The sequence below is a fragment of the Anabrus simplex genome, chromosome 14 (genome assembly GCF_040414725.1).
Source record: "Anabrus simplex isolate iqAnaSimp1 chromosome 14, ASM4041472v1, whole genome shotgun sequence".
In the NCBI taxonomy this organism is placed as follows: domain Eukaryota; kingdom Metazoa; phylum Arthropoda; class Insecta; order Orthoptera; family Tettigoniidae; genus Anabrus; species Anabrus simplex.
In genome coordinates, this window is record NC_090278.1 from 42,945,690 (window position 1) to 42,961,318 (window position 15,629).

At 37.5% G+C, this 15,629-nt stretch overlaps 1 protein-coding gene across 1 annotated transcript in view; it reads left to right on the top strand.

Moving 5' to 3' along the window:
• Positions 1 to 15,629, top strand: part of LOC136885277 (MFS-type transporter SLC18B1) — a 138,199-nt gene that overhangs the window by 21,602 nt on the left and 100,968 nt on the right. The window contains exon 3 of the mRNA XM_067157779.2: positions 11,723 to 11,818. Coding sequence (XP_067013880.2) covers positions 11,723 to 11,818 — 96 coding nt within the window. The remainder of the gene's footprint in view (positions 1 to 11,722; positions 11,819 to 15,629) is intronic.

Here is a 15,629-nt window from a genome sequence, read left to right on the forward strand (position 1 = left end):
AATAAGTCCAGCAACAACTGTAAGCAAACGTTCATTTCTTTCACAGTTAGCAAGCCTGAAGATAACTTTAACTTTCGCCTATGTCAGGCGTTGGTGTCTGCAAACGTCCCATGGAACGTGCTAAGTAACCTGACCATGAAAACATTCTTAGGAGATATCAGCGGCCGCAGTATACCTAATGAATCCACTTTAAGGAAGAAATATTTGCATCCTGTTTACCAGAAGACATTAAATGAAATAAGAGAAGATATAGGTGATCACTATATTTGGTGTTCTGTCGATGAAACATCTGACAGTTGTGGTCGCTTCATTGTGAATGTGGTAGTAGGTAAGCTGGATCAAAATGAACCAGGTAACGCTCATCTAATTCTTTGTAAAGAAATAGAACAAACTAACAATAGCACAATAGCCTGCACTGTGAGGGATGCTTTACGCATATTGTGGCCAGCAGAGAATCAAGATAGTAAGTTCCTTTTGTTAGTGACAGACACTGCTGCCTACATGTTGAAGGCAGGGCAGATTCTACAGTCCTTCTACCCGAGCATGCTACACATTACGTGCTTGGCCCACGGCCTGCACCGCCTTGCGGAGGAGATTAGAAGCAACTTCAGTGACGTCAACAGCGTGGTTTCTTCAGTCAAGAAAGTTTTCCTCAAAGCCCCAACACGTATACAGTTATTCAAAGAGAAACTACCAACAACACCTCTTCCACCTGAGCCGATACTTACCCGCTGGGGAACTTGGCTGTCTGCTGCTATTTACTATGCTGAGCACCTAGAAGAAATTAAAAATGTCATCAATGACTTGGATGAAACAGAAGCTTTCTGCATCGCAAAGGCCAAGAAATCACTCGAGTGCCCGACCCTCGTCGCTTCCCTAGCATATATTAAGACATATTTTTGTTTTATACCAGAAGCTATTCTCCAGTTGGAAGGTGCAACCTTGTCACTCAAAATTTCCCTGGATATCATTGGCAATGTTTCCAGAAGAGAAATACCTGGGCCATTGGGAGTGGCATGTTCTTCGAAGCTGCAGAAGATTCTTCAATGCAATCCTGGTTTTGAAGATATGAAAGTCATCAATTCAGTATTACAGGGTGAAAAGTATTCAGGAAAATTACCCCTACAACCGAATGCATTAGCGTCTATGTACTATGCTCCAATGACGTCATGTTTCATTGAAAGAACTTTTTTGTCATATAAGAATGTGTTACGTGACAACAGGAAATCATTTACGCTAGACAATTTGGGTATGTACGTTGTTATTTACTGCAATGCCAAAAAATAATTTACAAAGGAAACAGTACAGTGTATTCTCTGTGTATTTTTATGAATATGACAATGTAAACTTTTGTGAAATAAGTACATAAATAAATTTTACAGAACTACGAAAAACCAAAAAATATTGCTGCCTGCAGGCAATAACCTATTTTAAGAATTCAATAAACTTAAAGTGAAGGTTTATGCCACCTAAAAATCCGGACCCTATTCATAAGTGTTGTAGAGAATTTGCAGCTGGTCGGACTGAAATTCACGACGAACGAACAAAGGAGCAGGAGACCATCAATTTCTGTCGAGACGATCGTGAAGGTTGAGCAAATCATGCGTGAAGATCGGTGGATTACCCTGGATGATGTTTGCACTTTGGTTCGTGAGGTTTCCCGAAGTGCCGCTCACGACTTCCTGAACAGCATGGCGGCGAGCTGGTATGACATGGGCATACAAAAACTGTAACAGCGTCTACAATAATGCATGGACCAAAATGGTGATTGTGTAGAAAAATAGCTAAATGTTCAAGCTGTAAAATGATGTAAACCATTGTAGAAATAAACAGATCTGTGTATTTATAAAAAAAATTAGGAGACATTTTTGGGATTACCTTTGTATATATAGACACCAGTCACATTAAAAAATGATATACCTTAATCCAAAGGAAAAAATCACAGATTTGCTATTAATTTTTCCAGCACTGAAACACACTTTTTCTCGCAGTGTAAGCCTTAGACTGTGATGATGCGACATGTCTACTTCTTTGGTATGGCAAGTTCTTTACCATACTGGGCAAGCGTACTCTGCTGCCGAGTAACCTGATGCTAGTGGTGAGGTTCTTACTGTGTCTGGCTGTGCTCCCCAGGTTATTCCGTACCACATTATCTCTGGCAGCCACTTTGTTCTTGGTGTTCAGACAATGTATTCTATAGGGAGCGTGCACGGTACTAGTAACAGAGCGCTCTGGCGGAGTTCCGAGAATTAATACGGTGAGAGTGCGCTCCGCTGAAGTGAAGACTCGTGGCATACTTACGGCAAAAAATATTGTTGCATCTTGTCCTCAAGATATGAAGTAGTGCTATGAAAGTTGTAGTACAATATGGGTTTGAGTACATACACTTCCAAAATAGTCGCAAGTCACCAGTGAATGAAGCGCAGAAACTAGTTGACAGTTGCCATGTGTTTGCAAGTTGAAGAAAGACGAACTGCTTCCAGTTGTAACTTACTGTCTCCATCATAAGGCAGACGAGTGTTAGCAAAAGCCCGTACAAGGATACAATTGAGGTAATTACATTATCTCATTTTTAAACATACAGTATTATTTTTACATTTTAATTTTATGTGATTCAGTGAAGTCTGTAATACTTTGAATTTCTATTACAGCTTGACAGTTAATGAAACTGTGTTGAATCAAACTGTGACTGTGTGGCTGGTGCCGGAGGGTGCTGTAAACACATGGCCACTGTCAACTAGTTTCTGCGCTTTATTCACTGTTGACTTGCAACTATTTTGGAAGTGTATGTACTCAAACCCATATTGTACTACAACTTCCATAGCACTACTTCATATCTTGACGAAAAAAGATGCAATGATATTTTTTGCCGTACAGTACTGCAATTCTGATTCAGGATTTAGTAAGACAAATTTGCCACAAGAATGGGGGAAACAAAATTTGAAAACAGCTGGTATATAATACTATCGCTGTTAATTATGAAATAAATTTTAAGTGCTCACAATATGATTAATACAGTGTAGATTTTATATCTTCTAGGGTCCGTAAAATATGCAAAAGGGAAGAAAGCTGAATATCTATTTCCCAAGAAGAGGGCGAGAACTGACAAGGGTGATGTTATTACCATCCATGAACTAGGAAAAACAGATCTAGATAATTCGCTTTGGACTGAAATGATTAGAGCGGAGCTGAAAACAGAGTCTGAATCGGTAGCTAAAAGTTTGTGTGAAGAGTTGTGCAACAATAGTTTCAGTATTAGCATAAGAACAAATTTGCTAGACCAGAAAATACAATTAAAAGTGCGTTTCTTGACTACTCCGAGAGCAGTAGAAAATATTTGCGCAACAGTAGTCCGATGTGCACCAAATATGATTGCCAAGGCAGCAAAGGTTATACATCTAATTTCATTTTCATTAAAAAGAGTAAACAAACATCGTTATTACTTATATTTATAGACACTTGACAAACAAAGAAAGAAAGTAAAAAATGAATGTTTTAAATGAAACACTTGTTAAATCCTTCAACTGCGCCACTTTTTTTGCTCTGGTATCCATGAAATCCTCTGCATATGTCCAGGGGGGTGTTGGGACCACAACTTTTATCCACCTTCTCTGAAATACTTGGAGGTAGGTCTACTGTGCTTGAGTTGCACTGTGTGCCTACATCATTTCCACTAAAAACACAAGTGAATTCAAAAGTTGTTGATTCAATCTGAAATGCTGCTTGCACCGACTTACGTAGTTTTTCACACTCATTTTTCACAATAAATTCATGAGTTTCCTGATTAGAAGACGTTTGTATATTTGAGCATTTCATTCGTTTACTCGCTCTTTCAAACCGGGATACATCACATTATCTTTTCGGTTTCTTCTTATAGCTCTCATGAAACATAGATGGTATATATGATGGATAATTTTCAGTATTACTTGGCTTTCCTCCAACAGAATGTTCACTGCAAATGACGGAGCATTCGGTGTGTTCCCATGGAGTTCCATTTGCACTGAAATGCAGGAAAACATTTATTATTATTATTATTATTATTATTATTATTATTATTATTATTATTATTACTATTATTATTATTATTATTATTATTGTTATAAATATTCAGCGTAGTCAAGACACGTGCACATGGAAGTACATGAATGTAAACATACGAATCTGCTGTAATGCATACTTGAAGTGATATATACTATTTAAAAGTGTACTTAAATGAACGTGTTCTTGACCTGGCATACCTGGTATGTTTGAAATGTGTGATTTACGTCACAAATGAAATAAGGTACTGCACTTACTTTATTCTTCCTACAGCTGAAATCCACTTCCTGCGCCTGTCCGATCCCCATGGACGACCAGGAAATGTGTGAAATGTAATTCCTTCTCCATGCGTGTTTCTTTGTGTGTTGTGGCAGTTCACTGCACAACAGTTTCTATTTGATTTAGCCATTTTGATACACTACTACTACCACAATTTCACAGCCTGGACTGACCGCTCAAGATAAGATCACCTAAACATTACCGATTTCTTCCGCTAGAGGCGCTAAGAAAAATCAGATCAAAAATTAGATGTATGACTTTTCCGGCGTTTGCTCTATTAACCAGCGTTTCGTCTTAGGTCTGACAGTAGACTCTTCAGAGTGGGATGTGTCAGACATACATCTAATTTTTGATCTGATTTTTGATATGCTCTATTGATGGAAAAGAATCTAATTCCCTTCATGGGAACTTAGAATTTCTAGAGGCGCTAAGAGCGGCCGTGCACGCTCCCTATAACAAAATAACCCTGTCTCACAATGTGCCAGCTTGATCCCTCCCCATGCGATGTTCAGGTATCTAACAGCCTGTTGACTCTTCAGATGTAAAACACAGGTTGGAGTTTTAGTCGCCGCTGATTTACTTACGTCAAACATCTTCACTTTCAACTATGCCATTCAGTCTGCAAGCTTCTGTAAATTAAGCCCTTCCAGAATCCTCTATTTGGAATTAGCTCTGTAGCCTCATTTACCTTCAGACCCCTTGTCTTTAAATCATTAAAAACTAGTCATAGAATCAATGTTGCCCTGTACAGACTATAAATCACATGTTAGATCCGTATTGACGGTTGAACTTCTTACAAATTTAACGAAGTTGTGTTGATTATCCTCCTAGTTAATACTCAATTTAACATCCCATTAAGATGAAATTTTAGATAGACATGTTTCGACCCGGCATAGGGTCATCCTCAGTAAAATATATAATAAACTAAAAACAATTATTATTATTATTATTATTATTATTATTATTATTATTATTATTATTATTATTATTATTATTCACAATTATTGCACTCAGTTTGTCACCACCCCCATATTATTGCATACTCCCGCATTCCTGGACTAACCGGTCCCATTTATTTTTACTATTAAATAAAATGTAATCACTACATTTCTTTCCTATGTATTGAATAGGTTGAACCTCTTTCAGTTATTTAATTTTTAAGTCCCTCTTCATTTTCCAGTCCGCTTCCTCCTAACAACATGTCATACGTCTCGAGTGTGTCAATCGAGAGCTGGACTCCGTGGCCAGAAAATACGGGTAATGCAAGCAGGCCACGTAACTTAAGTTAATTTCGTTCATCAAATCTTACCTTAAATGTTTCCTATCAGTCACCATTTTTAAATTCTTAATTTGATTATCCACTTTACAGACTAGAAAACAGACAGTTCAACTTCAGTAACAACTTGCATATGTCAGCCCAGGACTAATAAATAAGTCAACAGTGTATAGATATAAGTTGAACTGTATCAGGGGACAACGGGAATATTGCAACAAAAAAAGAAGGCTTCCAGCTCAAAAACAGTTTTAACGACCACCATCTCATATTTTTAATTTTTATCATGTTTTATAAGGAAAACTTTTTAAGGCACTTCATATTGTGTGTGTTGTTTTTAGTTTATTATCTATATATTAAAAGAGTTTACTAAAAACAGCTTTGGCAAATCCATCCGTTCTACTGGACCGATTTACGTCATTTTTGTTTTATTCTCTCTGGAACTACCTCCCGGTGAATCATAAGTTCAGCCAAATTTGAGTCATCATAAAATAAAATAATTAAATGATCACTCTAATAATTGCAGGCAAAGGCTTGCTCCAACCTGCAATATATTCTGTACTGAGCAGATTGCTAAGCGACTAATACTTTCATTAATATTCTGAAATATGTGATTTTACCAGGGACTTAATATTCCTTTGAATTTCAATGAGTTCAGCCTTGTATATATTGTACTGAGGATGACCCTTTGCCAGGTCGAAACATGTCTATCTAAAATTTCATCTTAATTGGATGTAATATTGAGTATTGACTAGGAGGATAATCAACACAGTTTTGTACAATTTGTAATAATGTTGCCCTGCTCTCCCTCTACTTCTGTTGCAAGTCGTGGCTGTGTCTATTATTCTCCTAGGTAATCTGTATCTTGTCCATTCACCTCACGTAGCCCCATTATTGAAACTAGTCCATATGCACAGTTTTGCTGTTACTTGAGCTTTATTTCCACATTTCGACTGCCCTTCTGCAATTGTTTTTACCAGCAATTATTCTTGCTAGTTTCATGTCTGTTACTTCCAACTTATGAACAAAGTATTCTGAATCCACTCACCTTTCACTCCCACACAGCAAAGTCGATCTGAAAATAGAGCAGTGGTGGCGCGGGGATAAAACGTCTAGTAGTTCACTGCTTTCGAAAATGTGTTCAAATTTATTGTTACTTAATGTTTACATAAATGCAAAATAGTGGCCTTGCTTTAGCAACGTGACTTTTCCTTTTAAGGCACTCGACTGCAGCTCGACGAAGTTACCACAACAGCAAGGAATAAGAGATAATGATAATTTAAGGTTATTTGCTTCATGTCACACTAAGTACTTTTATGGTTTTTGGAGACACCGAGGTGCCAGAATTTAGTCCCACACAAGTTCTTTTACATGTCAGTAAATCTACCGACACGAGACTGATGTATTTCAGTACTTTCAAATACCACCGGACTGAGCCAGTATCGAACCTGCCAAGTTGGGGTCATTACATTAGTCACATAGAAGTCGTCAGAAGGCGATCGCCTCAACCATCTGAGCCACTCAGCCCAGCGAGGAATGAAAGATAGACTATAATAATATTAATAAATTTTGCACAATGTGTATGGAATCATTAATTTTCACAGAACTTTCTTAAAGAGGACTGTGCTGGTTACACCATAGTATGGGGTCTGTCACAATGGCTGTCCAGAGAGTTTACACAAACATTGTAGATCTGGAACTTGGAACTTCCTCACGTTACACACACTATAATGAAACCCGTGAACCACAAAGCAGGTCACTATATGTCGCAGCTCATAGTTTGAGCTCATCCAGTTCAGATGACATCATTGCATTGGTCACATAGAAGTCGTGCAAGTACTTTAAGCTGATCCAGTTTCTTCTGATCTTGAAGACGTTGCTTGCATAGGAATAATTGCGTCAAGAACGTATTACGAATTAAAAAGTTCCATTAATTACATTAACGTAGATGCTATTGATGCTACACAAATCGTAGTTTCCAACATAATCTGTTTTATTGTGGTAAATTACATCAGAACCACAAAATTGTGAAATTAAAATCCCTTCAAAACCTACCACATACGCCAAATTTTAATTGCACACTCTGAGACAGTGCTTCGGCTAATTTTGGGGCTACCCACTGTAACTCGTGTTTATCACCGACTTGCCAGCAATACCTACCTTGGCTATGTTTTCTTTGTTCCTCATAGTCCCTTGCCTTACGCATCCTCCGTATGTCCCACGGCCCTGCTTTCTCGGTCCTGAAATTGAACCTCTCTGCTAGTTCCAGAGAGCAACCGAGTGTTTGTGTCAAAATTATCGCCATGTGTGTGAATATACAGAGCTAATTAAAGGAATGCGATCTTGATAAACCTTTTTACTGGGAGTTATTTATTTGTAGGGGTTCACTAAACCACTGAACATTGTAGAAATTCAGTAACCGTTGCCTAAGTTTTATAGCATTATATTGGATTCAAAATGGTACATATAGAATGAAATAGGAGAACATATGAAGAGGAGTTCTGTTTGCAAGATCAACCTACTCATTTTCGGGTGTTTGCTATTGTATTGTACCTTGTACAGGAGAGATGTGTTCACTGCGACAGTCAGGGACTCACTCAGCAGCCCCCAGAAGTACATTTACTTTTATAACCTAATGAATTTAGCATATGCCATTCTCCATTGCTCAAGCACACGCAGTAGAATTTCCATTGGCTGAGATAGAATTGTATATGACGTCATTTCCAGCAATAAAGTCAAATGCGTTCCATTACCAACTCGCGCACAATGAAAACAGCAAAATGCCATCTGTAATTAAACAATATACAATACAGAACAATAATAATTTTCTATTGAACTAACCTTAATGTAGTGGAGTTCAATGGTTTTGTCACTAACCAGGCCTAACTAATCCAGACCAATGGTTTTGTCGCTAGCTGGATCTAAGCAATCCAGATCAGTGGTTTTGTCATTAGCCGAACCTAACCAGTCCACAATTCAGACCAATGGCTTTGTCATTAGCTGACATTACATAAAATCAGCTTCATGGTCCGTATCGCACTTCAATAGATTCACAATGAAGTATTTATTTATTTTCCACCTAGTCGATACAATGATTGCCTAAGGCAATTTTTATTGGTCAAAAGTGGTACATGTTTCGTATATTATCAACATCTTCAGCCACATAACAATGTTTAGATGAAAAATATAAAATAGACAAAGTAATGCTTTAGAGGAAGTGTCCTTGAAATTAACATAAGATTGACAAGATTAAAACAAACAAATAACTCAAGAGAAAATATATAAATTATTTCTACAATAGAAAGCAGTCGTCAAGGAAACACTTGTACAATATTCCATAGAGAAATTGTCCTAATAAATATTCTTTTCTTAATAATCCATGAAAAAAGATCAATTTATAAATTAAAAATTACACAATTTATAAGTAATTATCGAAATGAAGAAATCCTGATATCACAGTGCGGCTCTTATTATTAATGTAGATGAAAATATAACTAATTCCTAGTTGTCAAATCCTATTAAGCCTGCTTTCCTTTGGAACAGTAACTCCTGTCATTCTTTCACAGTTTTGCGCCGGGTGTAATATTGATGATGCGTTCTTCCTTGTTCTTGCACCTGAGGAGGAGGAGGAGCGGGGGATATAGGTGTGTCAAGAACTTCCTTGCTGTCACCTATAGCTTCAACTGAGGAGGAATAAGTTGTAGGGCTATCTGTAGGTGGAGAAATTCCAATTCTTTTTTCTTGATCCTTCTCAAGCATTTTCAAATATACTAGAATTTGATAATATAATGGATTCTTATATTCTACAGCCTCATTAAGGTTATCATTTTTCTTTACAAGTTGGTCTAGATGAATGTACATTCTCAGCAATGGGATCACACATGACTGCCACAGGTCATAAATTTACAAACATAGAACAAGACCTGACCATCATAAAAAAGTTAAAAAAGGGCAGCTTAATGAACACATATGAAGACCTGTACATTCATCTAGACCAACTTGTAAAGAAAAATGATAACCTTAATGAGGCTGTAGAATATAAGAATCCATTATATTATCAAATTCTAGTATATTTGAAAATGCTTGAGAAGGATCAAGAAAAAAGAATTGGAATTTCTCCACCTACAGATAGCCCTACAACTTATTCCTCCTCAGTTGAAGCTATAGGTGACAGCAAGGAAGTTCTTGACACACCTATATCCCCCGCTCCTCCTCCTCCTCAGGTGCAAGAACAAGGAAGAACGCATCATCAATATTACACCCGGCGCAAAACTGTGAAAGAATGACAGGAGTTACTGTTCCAAAGGAAAGCAGGCTTAATAGGATTTGACAACTAGGAATTAGTTATATTTTCATCTACATTAATAATAAGAGCCGCACTGTGATATCAGGATTTCTTCATTTCGATAATTACTTATAAATTGTATAATTTTTAATTTATAAATTGATCTTTTTTCATGGATTATTAAGAAAAGAATATTTATTAGGACAATTTCTCTATGGAATATTGTACAAGTGTTTCCTTGACGACTGCTTTCTATTGTAGAAATAATTTATATATTTTCTCTTGAGTTATTTGTTTGTTTTAATCTTGTCAATCTTATGTTAATTTCAAGGACACTTCCTCTAAAGCATTACTTTGTCTATTTTATATTTTTCATCTAAACATTGTTATGTGGCTGAAGATGTTGATAATATACGAAACATGTACCACTTTTGACCAATAAAAATTGCCTTAGGCAATCATTGTATCGACTAGGTGGAAAATAAATAAATACTTCATTGTGAATTAGCTGACATGATAAATTAATTCAGCTTTTCACCACTGGCCAACATAGAATGCGCTGCATTCGTTCTATGAAATGCAGTAAGCCTAACAGCCACTTCACGGCCCTCGACTCGACTCTACTCGAGAGCTGGACTTCATAATCAGAGAACACAGGTGATACAAGTAGACCACGCAACACTAAAATCAGACGGTTCAACTTCAAAAAGGTATATGTATATCTGCCCGGGTCAGAACACAAAAACTAAGCCAACAGTTGAACCACATGAAGGGCAACAAAACGCATTGAAACAGAAAGACTTCCAGCTCAAGACTGTTTTAACGATCAACATTTCACAGTTCTTTTAACTTTCATCATTTAAAAAAAAAAAACTTTTTATCTAACATTTCATTTTGTGTGTTTCCTATGTTTTTAATGCATCATGCATGTCTTACTGAGGATGACCCAATGCTGGGTCGATACATGTCTATTTATGTATGAACTTTCATCTTAATTGGACGTAAATATATATAGTATTGACTAGGAGGATTAAAATAGTTTTGTTTAATTTTGTAAGAGAAAAGAATGTATTTTTGTGTATCATTTACTAGGGATTGATTAAAAAAATGAGGTCGTGCTGTTCAGCTACAAGCAGAGCAGTGAATGATGAATGATTATAACGGTGTCATTTTTAAGCAGAATATATGAATTTCTTGATCTTTGGTTTGCCTTTGTTTTTGGAATCAGTGCCCTTAACTAGAAACTGATATCAAAAGGGAAAACCATTTCAAATATATGACCCTTTTAAATTTAATTTTTTTTTTTGCTTTACGTCGCACCGACACAGATAGGTCTTATGGCGACGATGGGACAGGAAAGGGCTAGGAGTGGGAAGGAAACGGCCGTGGCCTTAATTAAGGTACAGCCCGAGCATGTGCCTGGTGTGAAAATGGGAAACCACGGAAAACCATTTTCAGGGCTGCCAACAGTGGGGTTGGAACCTACTATCTCCTGAATACTGGATACTGGCCGCACTTAAGCGACTGCAGCTATTGAGCTCGGTGATTTAACTCTTAATATGAAAGTTGAAAATGGGAGATCACCTGAAACTCAAACCCTAATCCCCAGCATTAACTTTTTCTTTGTGGTTGAACCATGCCTGTGAAACTGTTTATGTCAGCATGGTTCTAGCGTAGTGCTAAATTACGATTTGAGTACTAGGGGTATTCATTATAGAAGTGATGTTGAAATTAGTGATTGCATAAGTATCTATCTAATAAAAAAAAGTAAATATTTTGTTTCATAACATGCAACTTAATTGCTGAAAAAGTATTTGTTTGTAACATTTTTTTTTTTTTTTTTCCAGGCATCTCAAAAAGGCATGACTGACACTGTGTCGGGCTTTGTCTTCAGCTTCTATGCTCTTATCATGTTCCTTTCATCACCAGTTTTTGGGAAAATAGTAAGTGCCAGTAACTGTAGTTTATATTTTAAAATAACTCTCAAAATATATTGAACTTTTGGAGAAGAACAGAATTGCTTAAGTTAATCTAGACTGTAGATGTTTTCTGGTAGATCTTCAGAAATGCTCCACAGCCACAACAGCTGCAGGCTCCCGCATCTTCTGCTGCACAGTATCTTTTATTATGGCACTTAGTACCAGCTGAGGATTTATCATCACATTCATACCAAACTGAAATGTACTTACAAGCCTCTGTGAATTAACTAAGTGCCCCCACAATCTTCTAATTATAACTGTCTCTGTGGCCTCATTACTTCTTATTTTAAATCATCAAAAACCTGAGCCTAACCACCATCTTCTTGGTCTCATTCTGCTTCTCTTTTAAACCATGGTGGAGTCCATCAGTCTCCTAGGTATCCTATCCTCCTCCATGAATCTCACTAGACTCCACCACCCAAGCCAGTTAATACGTAGCTTCATCCATCGAGTTCATACCTAGCTTAGCCCTATCAAGCTATGTTACATGAAGAATGGTTATATGACCATGACAGGATAAGAAGCAAGAGGCCATGTCCTTTAGACTATTTTTCATGGTTTCTCATAGGTATTACCTCAGGCAAATGCTGAAGCTGTACTTCAGTTAAGACCATGGCTGCTTCCTTTCCAGTCCTAGACACTGCATTTCTCAACATTGTTTTAAAAAAAAAAACTGAGCAGAATTTTTATTCAGGAATGGATGCTTTGATAACACTAGCATTTTTATGTGATTATGTCTGGCATTAAGTTTGATGAACTATCATATAAATACAAAGACAGCATAATTTTAATCTGCCTGGAATTTGCTGATGACCTTGTGCTCTCCTGTCCAACAACATTCAGGAACCCCGACAAGAAGTTAAATCACTACAGGAAATAGCCCATAAAATCAGCCTCCTGTATACTGTATGTATTTTCACAAAAACATCAGCACAGGCCATGCCAGAGTTAACGTCATGTCCCGTAAGTGCTGCACCTCCATTCCTAGTTTGGCTGGATCAATTGAACATTGTGCTCTGTGAATCTGCATTCTTGTCTCTGTATATATTGTGTTTTTTGTGTGTGTGTATTCTGTGTATTTTTGTATTCCTGTTTGTAGTTACTTTGCCACATGCTAAATAAATAAATAAATAAATAAATAAATAAATAAATAAATAGATAAATAAATAGATAAGCACATGTACTATGTGTGACCACAACAATCCTGAATTTCAGAGAAACTCTAGTAGATGGAATGTTACAATATTTTTGGGGAGGGGGAAATAAGGGGGAAATAACTGTTTGTATGCACAAATAAAAAATTGCTAGGACTCATACTTTATGGAATGCAATACATTCATAGGGGATTATCACACAAAGTGGCCTAGATTAACAGTTATGAAACATAAAGGTAGTGGTGCAGAATGCTGCCTCTGTGGATCAGTGGTAGGGTGTCAGCCTCTGGATCCGAAGATAGTGGGTTCAAATCCGAAAGAGGTAGTTAGATTTTTGATGGGCAGAAAAAAGTCCATTCGACACTCCTTTTTGTACGTTGTCAGCATGCAAACAATCTCTGGTGACACGTTTGGTGTTTACCCAACAAAATTCATTAAATCTCAGCCACAGACGCCCAAGCAGTGTGCTTGTTTTGTTTTCGGCTCTTCTATTCGACCCCGTAGAAGACATGCAGTGTACTTTGAAAAGACAGAAATTATGCTAACTGACTCACCACTCATAAACAAAAACCACAATTGAAAAACAGGAAATCAAAATTGTTGACAGATTTAAATATTCAGGAGAAATAACAACATATAACCTCAACGAAAAGCCAGAATGGCATAAAAAAATAAATCAACTGACGAGAATACAACATATCAGTTGGCTTTACGTTGCACTGAAATAGTTAGGTCTTATGGTGATGATGGGATATGAAAGGGGTAGGAGTGAAAAGAAGTGGCCATGGCCTTAAGGTACAGCCCAGCATTTGCCTGGTGTGAAAATGGGAAACTATGGAAAACCATCATCAGGCTGCCGATAGTGGAGTTCGAACCCACTATCTCCTGAATGAAAGCTCATAACTGTGCGTCTCTAATCGCATGGCCAACTCGCTCATTACACAACGTATCACCAAGAACATATACGATAAGAAAGGCCTCTCAATAGTCACGAAATTAAAACATTAAAAAACAGTTACACAATCAGAAATAATACACGCAAGTGTGGCTACTCCTACCACTACTCTTACTATTAATCTCCTTCATACAATATACTTTAAATTGGTTGAGTACCAATTGCTGTAATAAGCAACGAAATTCGGAGAGCATGCCTCTTATCTCAATTATCTCAAGGCTTGAGGTGATAAACTCACACATCTGGCAATATACAGGAATATGGATCAGGGCAATTGTAGCTTACGGTTGTATTACTACAACTGAGGATTGCACTTGGAAAGAGAATCACTTATTTATTATTAAAAGAAAACTGAATTTATAACTATACTTTATGTCACAATGAAATAGCATTCTTCTTCTTCTTCTTTGTTTTGCGTCATGACTGTCATAATATTCAGCCATCTAGCCGATGAACCATACTCCGCCATTCTTCCCTATCTAAAGCTTTCAGTGTGGTTGCTCTGAGAGAACTCTGTAGGGGGCCGTTCGCTATGTCAATCCATCGCGTTGGTACTTGTCCTCGTTGTCTGGTTCCCTGGACTTTGCCCTCAGCAATCAGCTTTTGAAGACTACCATCTCGGCGCATTATATATCCAAAGTAGCGTACGATCCGCTGAGAGACCTTACACGATAGACAAACTTTTATCTGAAGTTGGTTCAGGATTGATGTGTTCGTGCGATGAACTGTCCAAGGAATCCTTAACATTTTCCTCCAGCACCACATTTCAGAGCTTTCTATCCGTTCACGATCACGTTTAAGGATGGTCCATGTCTCTGCACCATACAAGAAGACTAGAGATTCAACGAGCTTCTTTTTTGTATTGATGGTGATGTTATTATCTTTCCAGATCTTCCGCAGACGGATCATCGCTACCTTTGCTATTTCAATTCTTCACTTTATTTCATCTTTGGAACCACCAGCATTGGATAGTAAGGAGCCTAGATATACATACTGATGTACAACTTCACACCCTCCAATCTGTTTGATATGTGGACTGTTGTTGTTCTTACGATCAACAATCATGACTTTGGTTTTCTGTCAATTTAGGCGTAATCCAATTTCTAGGCTTCCTTCCTCTACTCCCTTGATCAGCTCTGTCAACTCATCTTCAGATGATGCTATCAAGGTGGTGTCATCAGCAAATCTCAAGTTGTTGATCTTGCATCCCCCAATGGAAAATTCTTTGTCCCAGCCATCTAATGCAGTTCTCATTGCCTATTCACCATAGAGATTGAAAAGTAACGGTGACAGGATACATCCCTGACGAACTCCAGCCCTCGTACGAAAGTGCTGAGACTGTTCGTTTTGGGACAAAGATTGACTGTACCCATTCCTCGGGCCATCTTCTAGAACTCCATATTGCTTGGCAGATTTTCAATAGCATTTCAATTCCAGCATCGCCTGTAGCTTTCAAGACTTCTGCACTTATTCCATCAGGTCTACATGCTTTTCCAGTTCTCAGCACTTTCAAAGCCATTTCTACTTCATCTCGGAGGATGTCAGGTTCAGGATCTGACTGTTTGTCTATCTTCACTTGGTCTTGTACATTACATTGTTCACTGTACAGATCCTGGCAGTACAATCTTCATGTTTCTAGAACATTCTCTATATCCACAACATCATC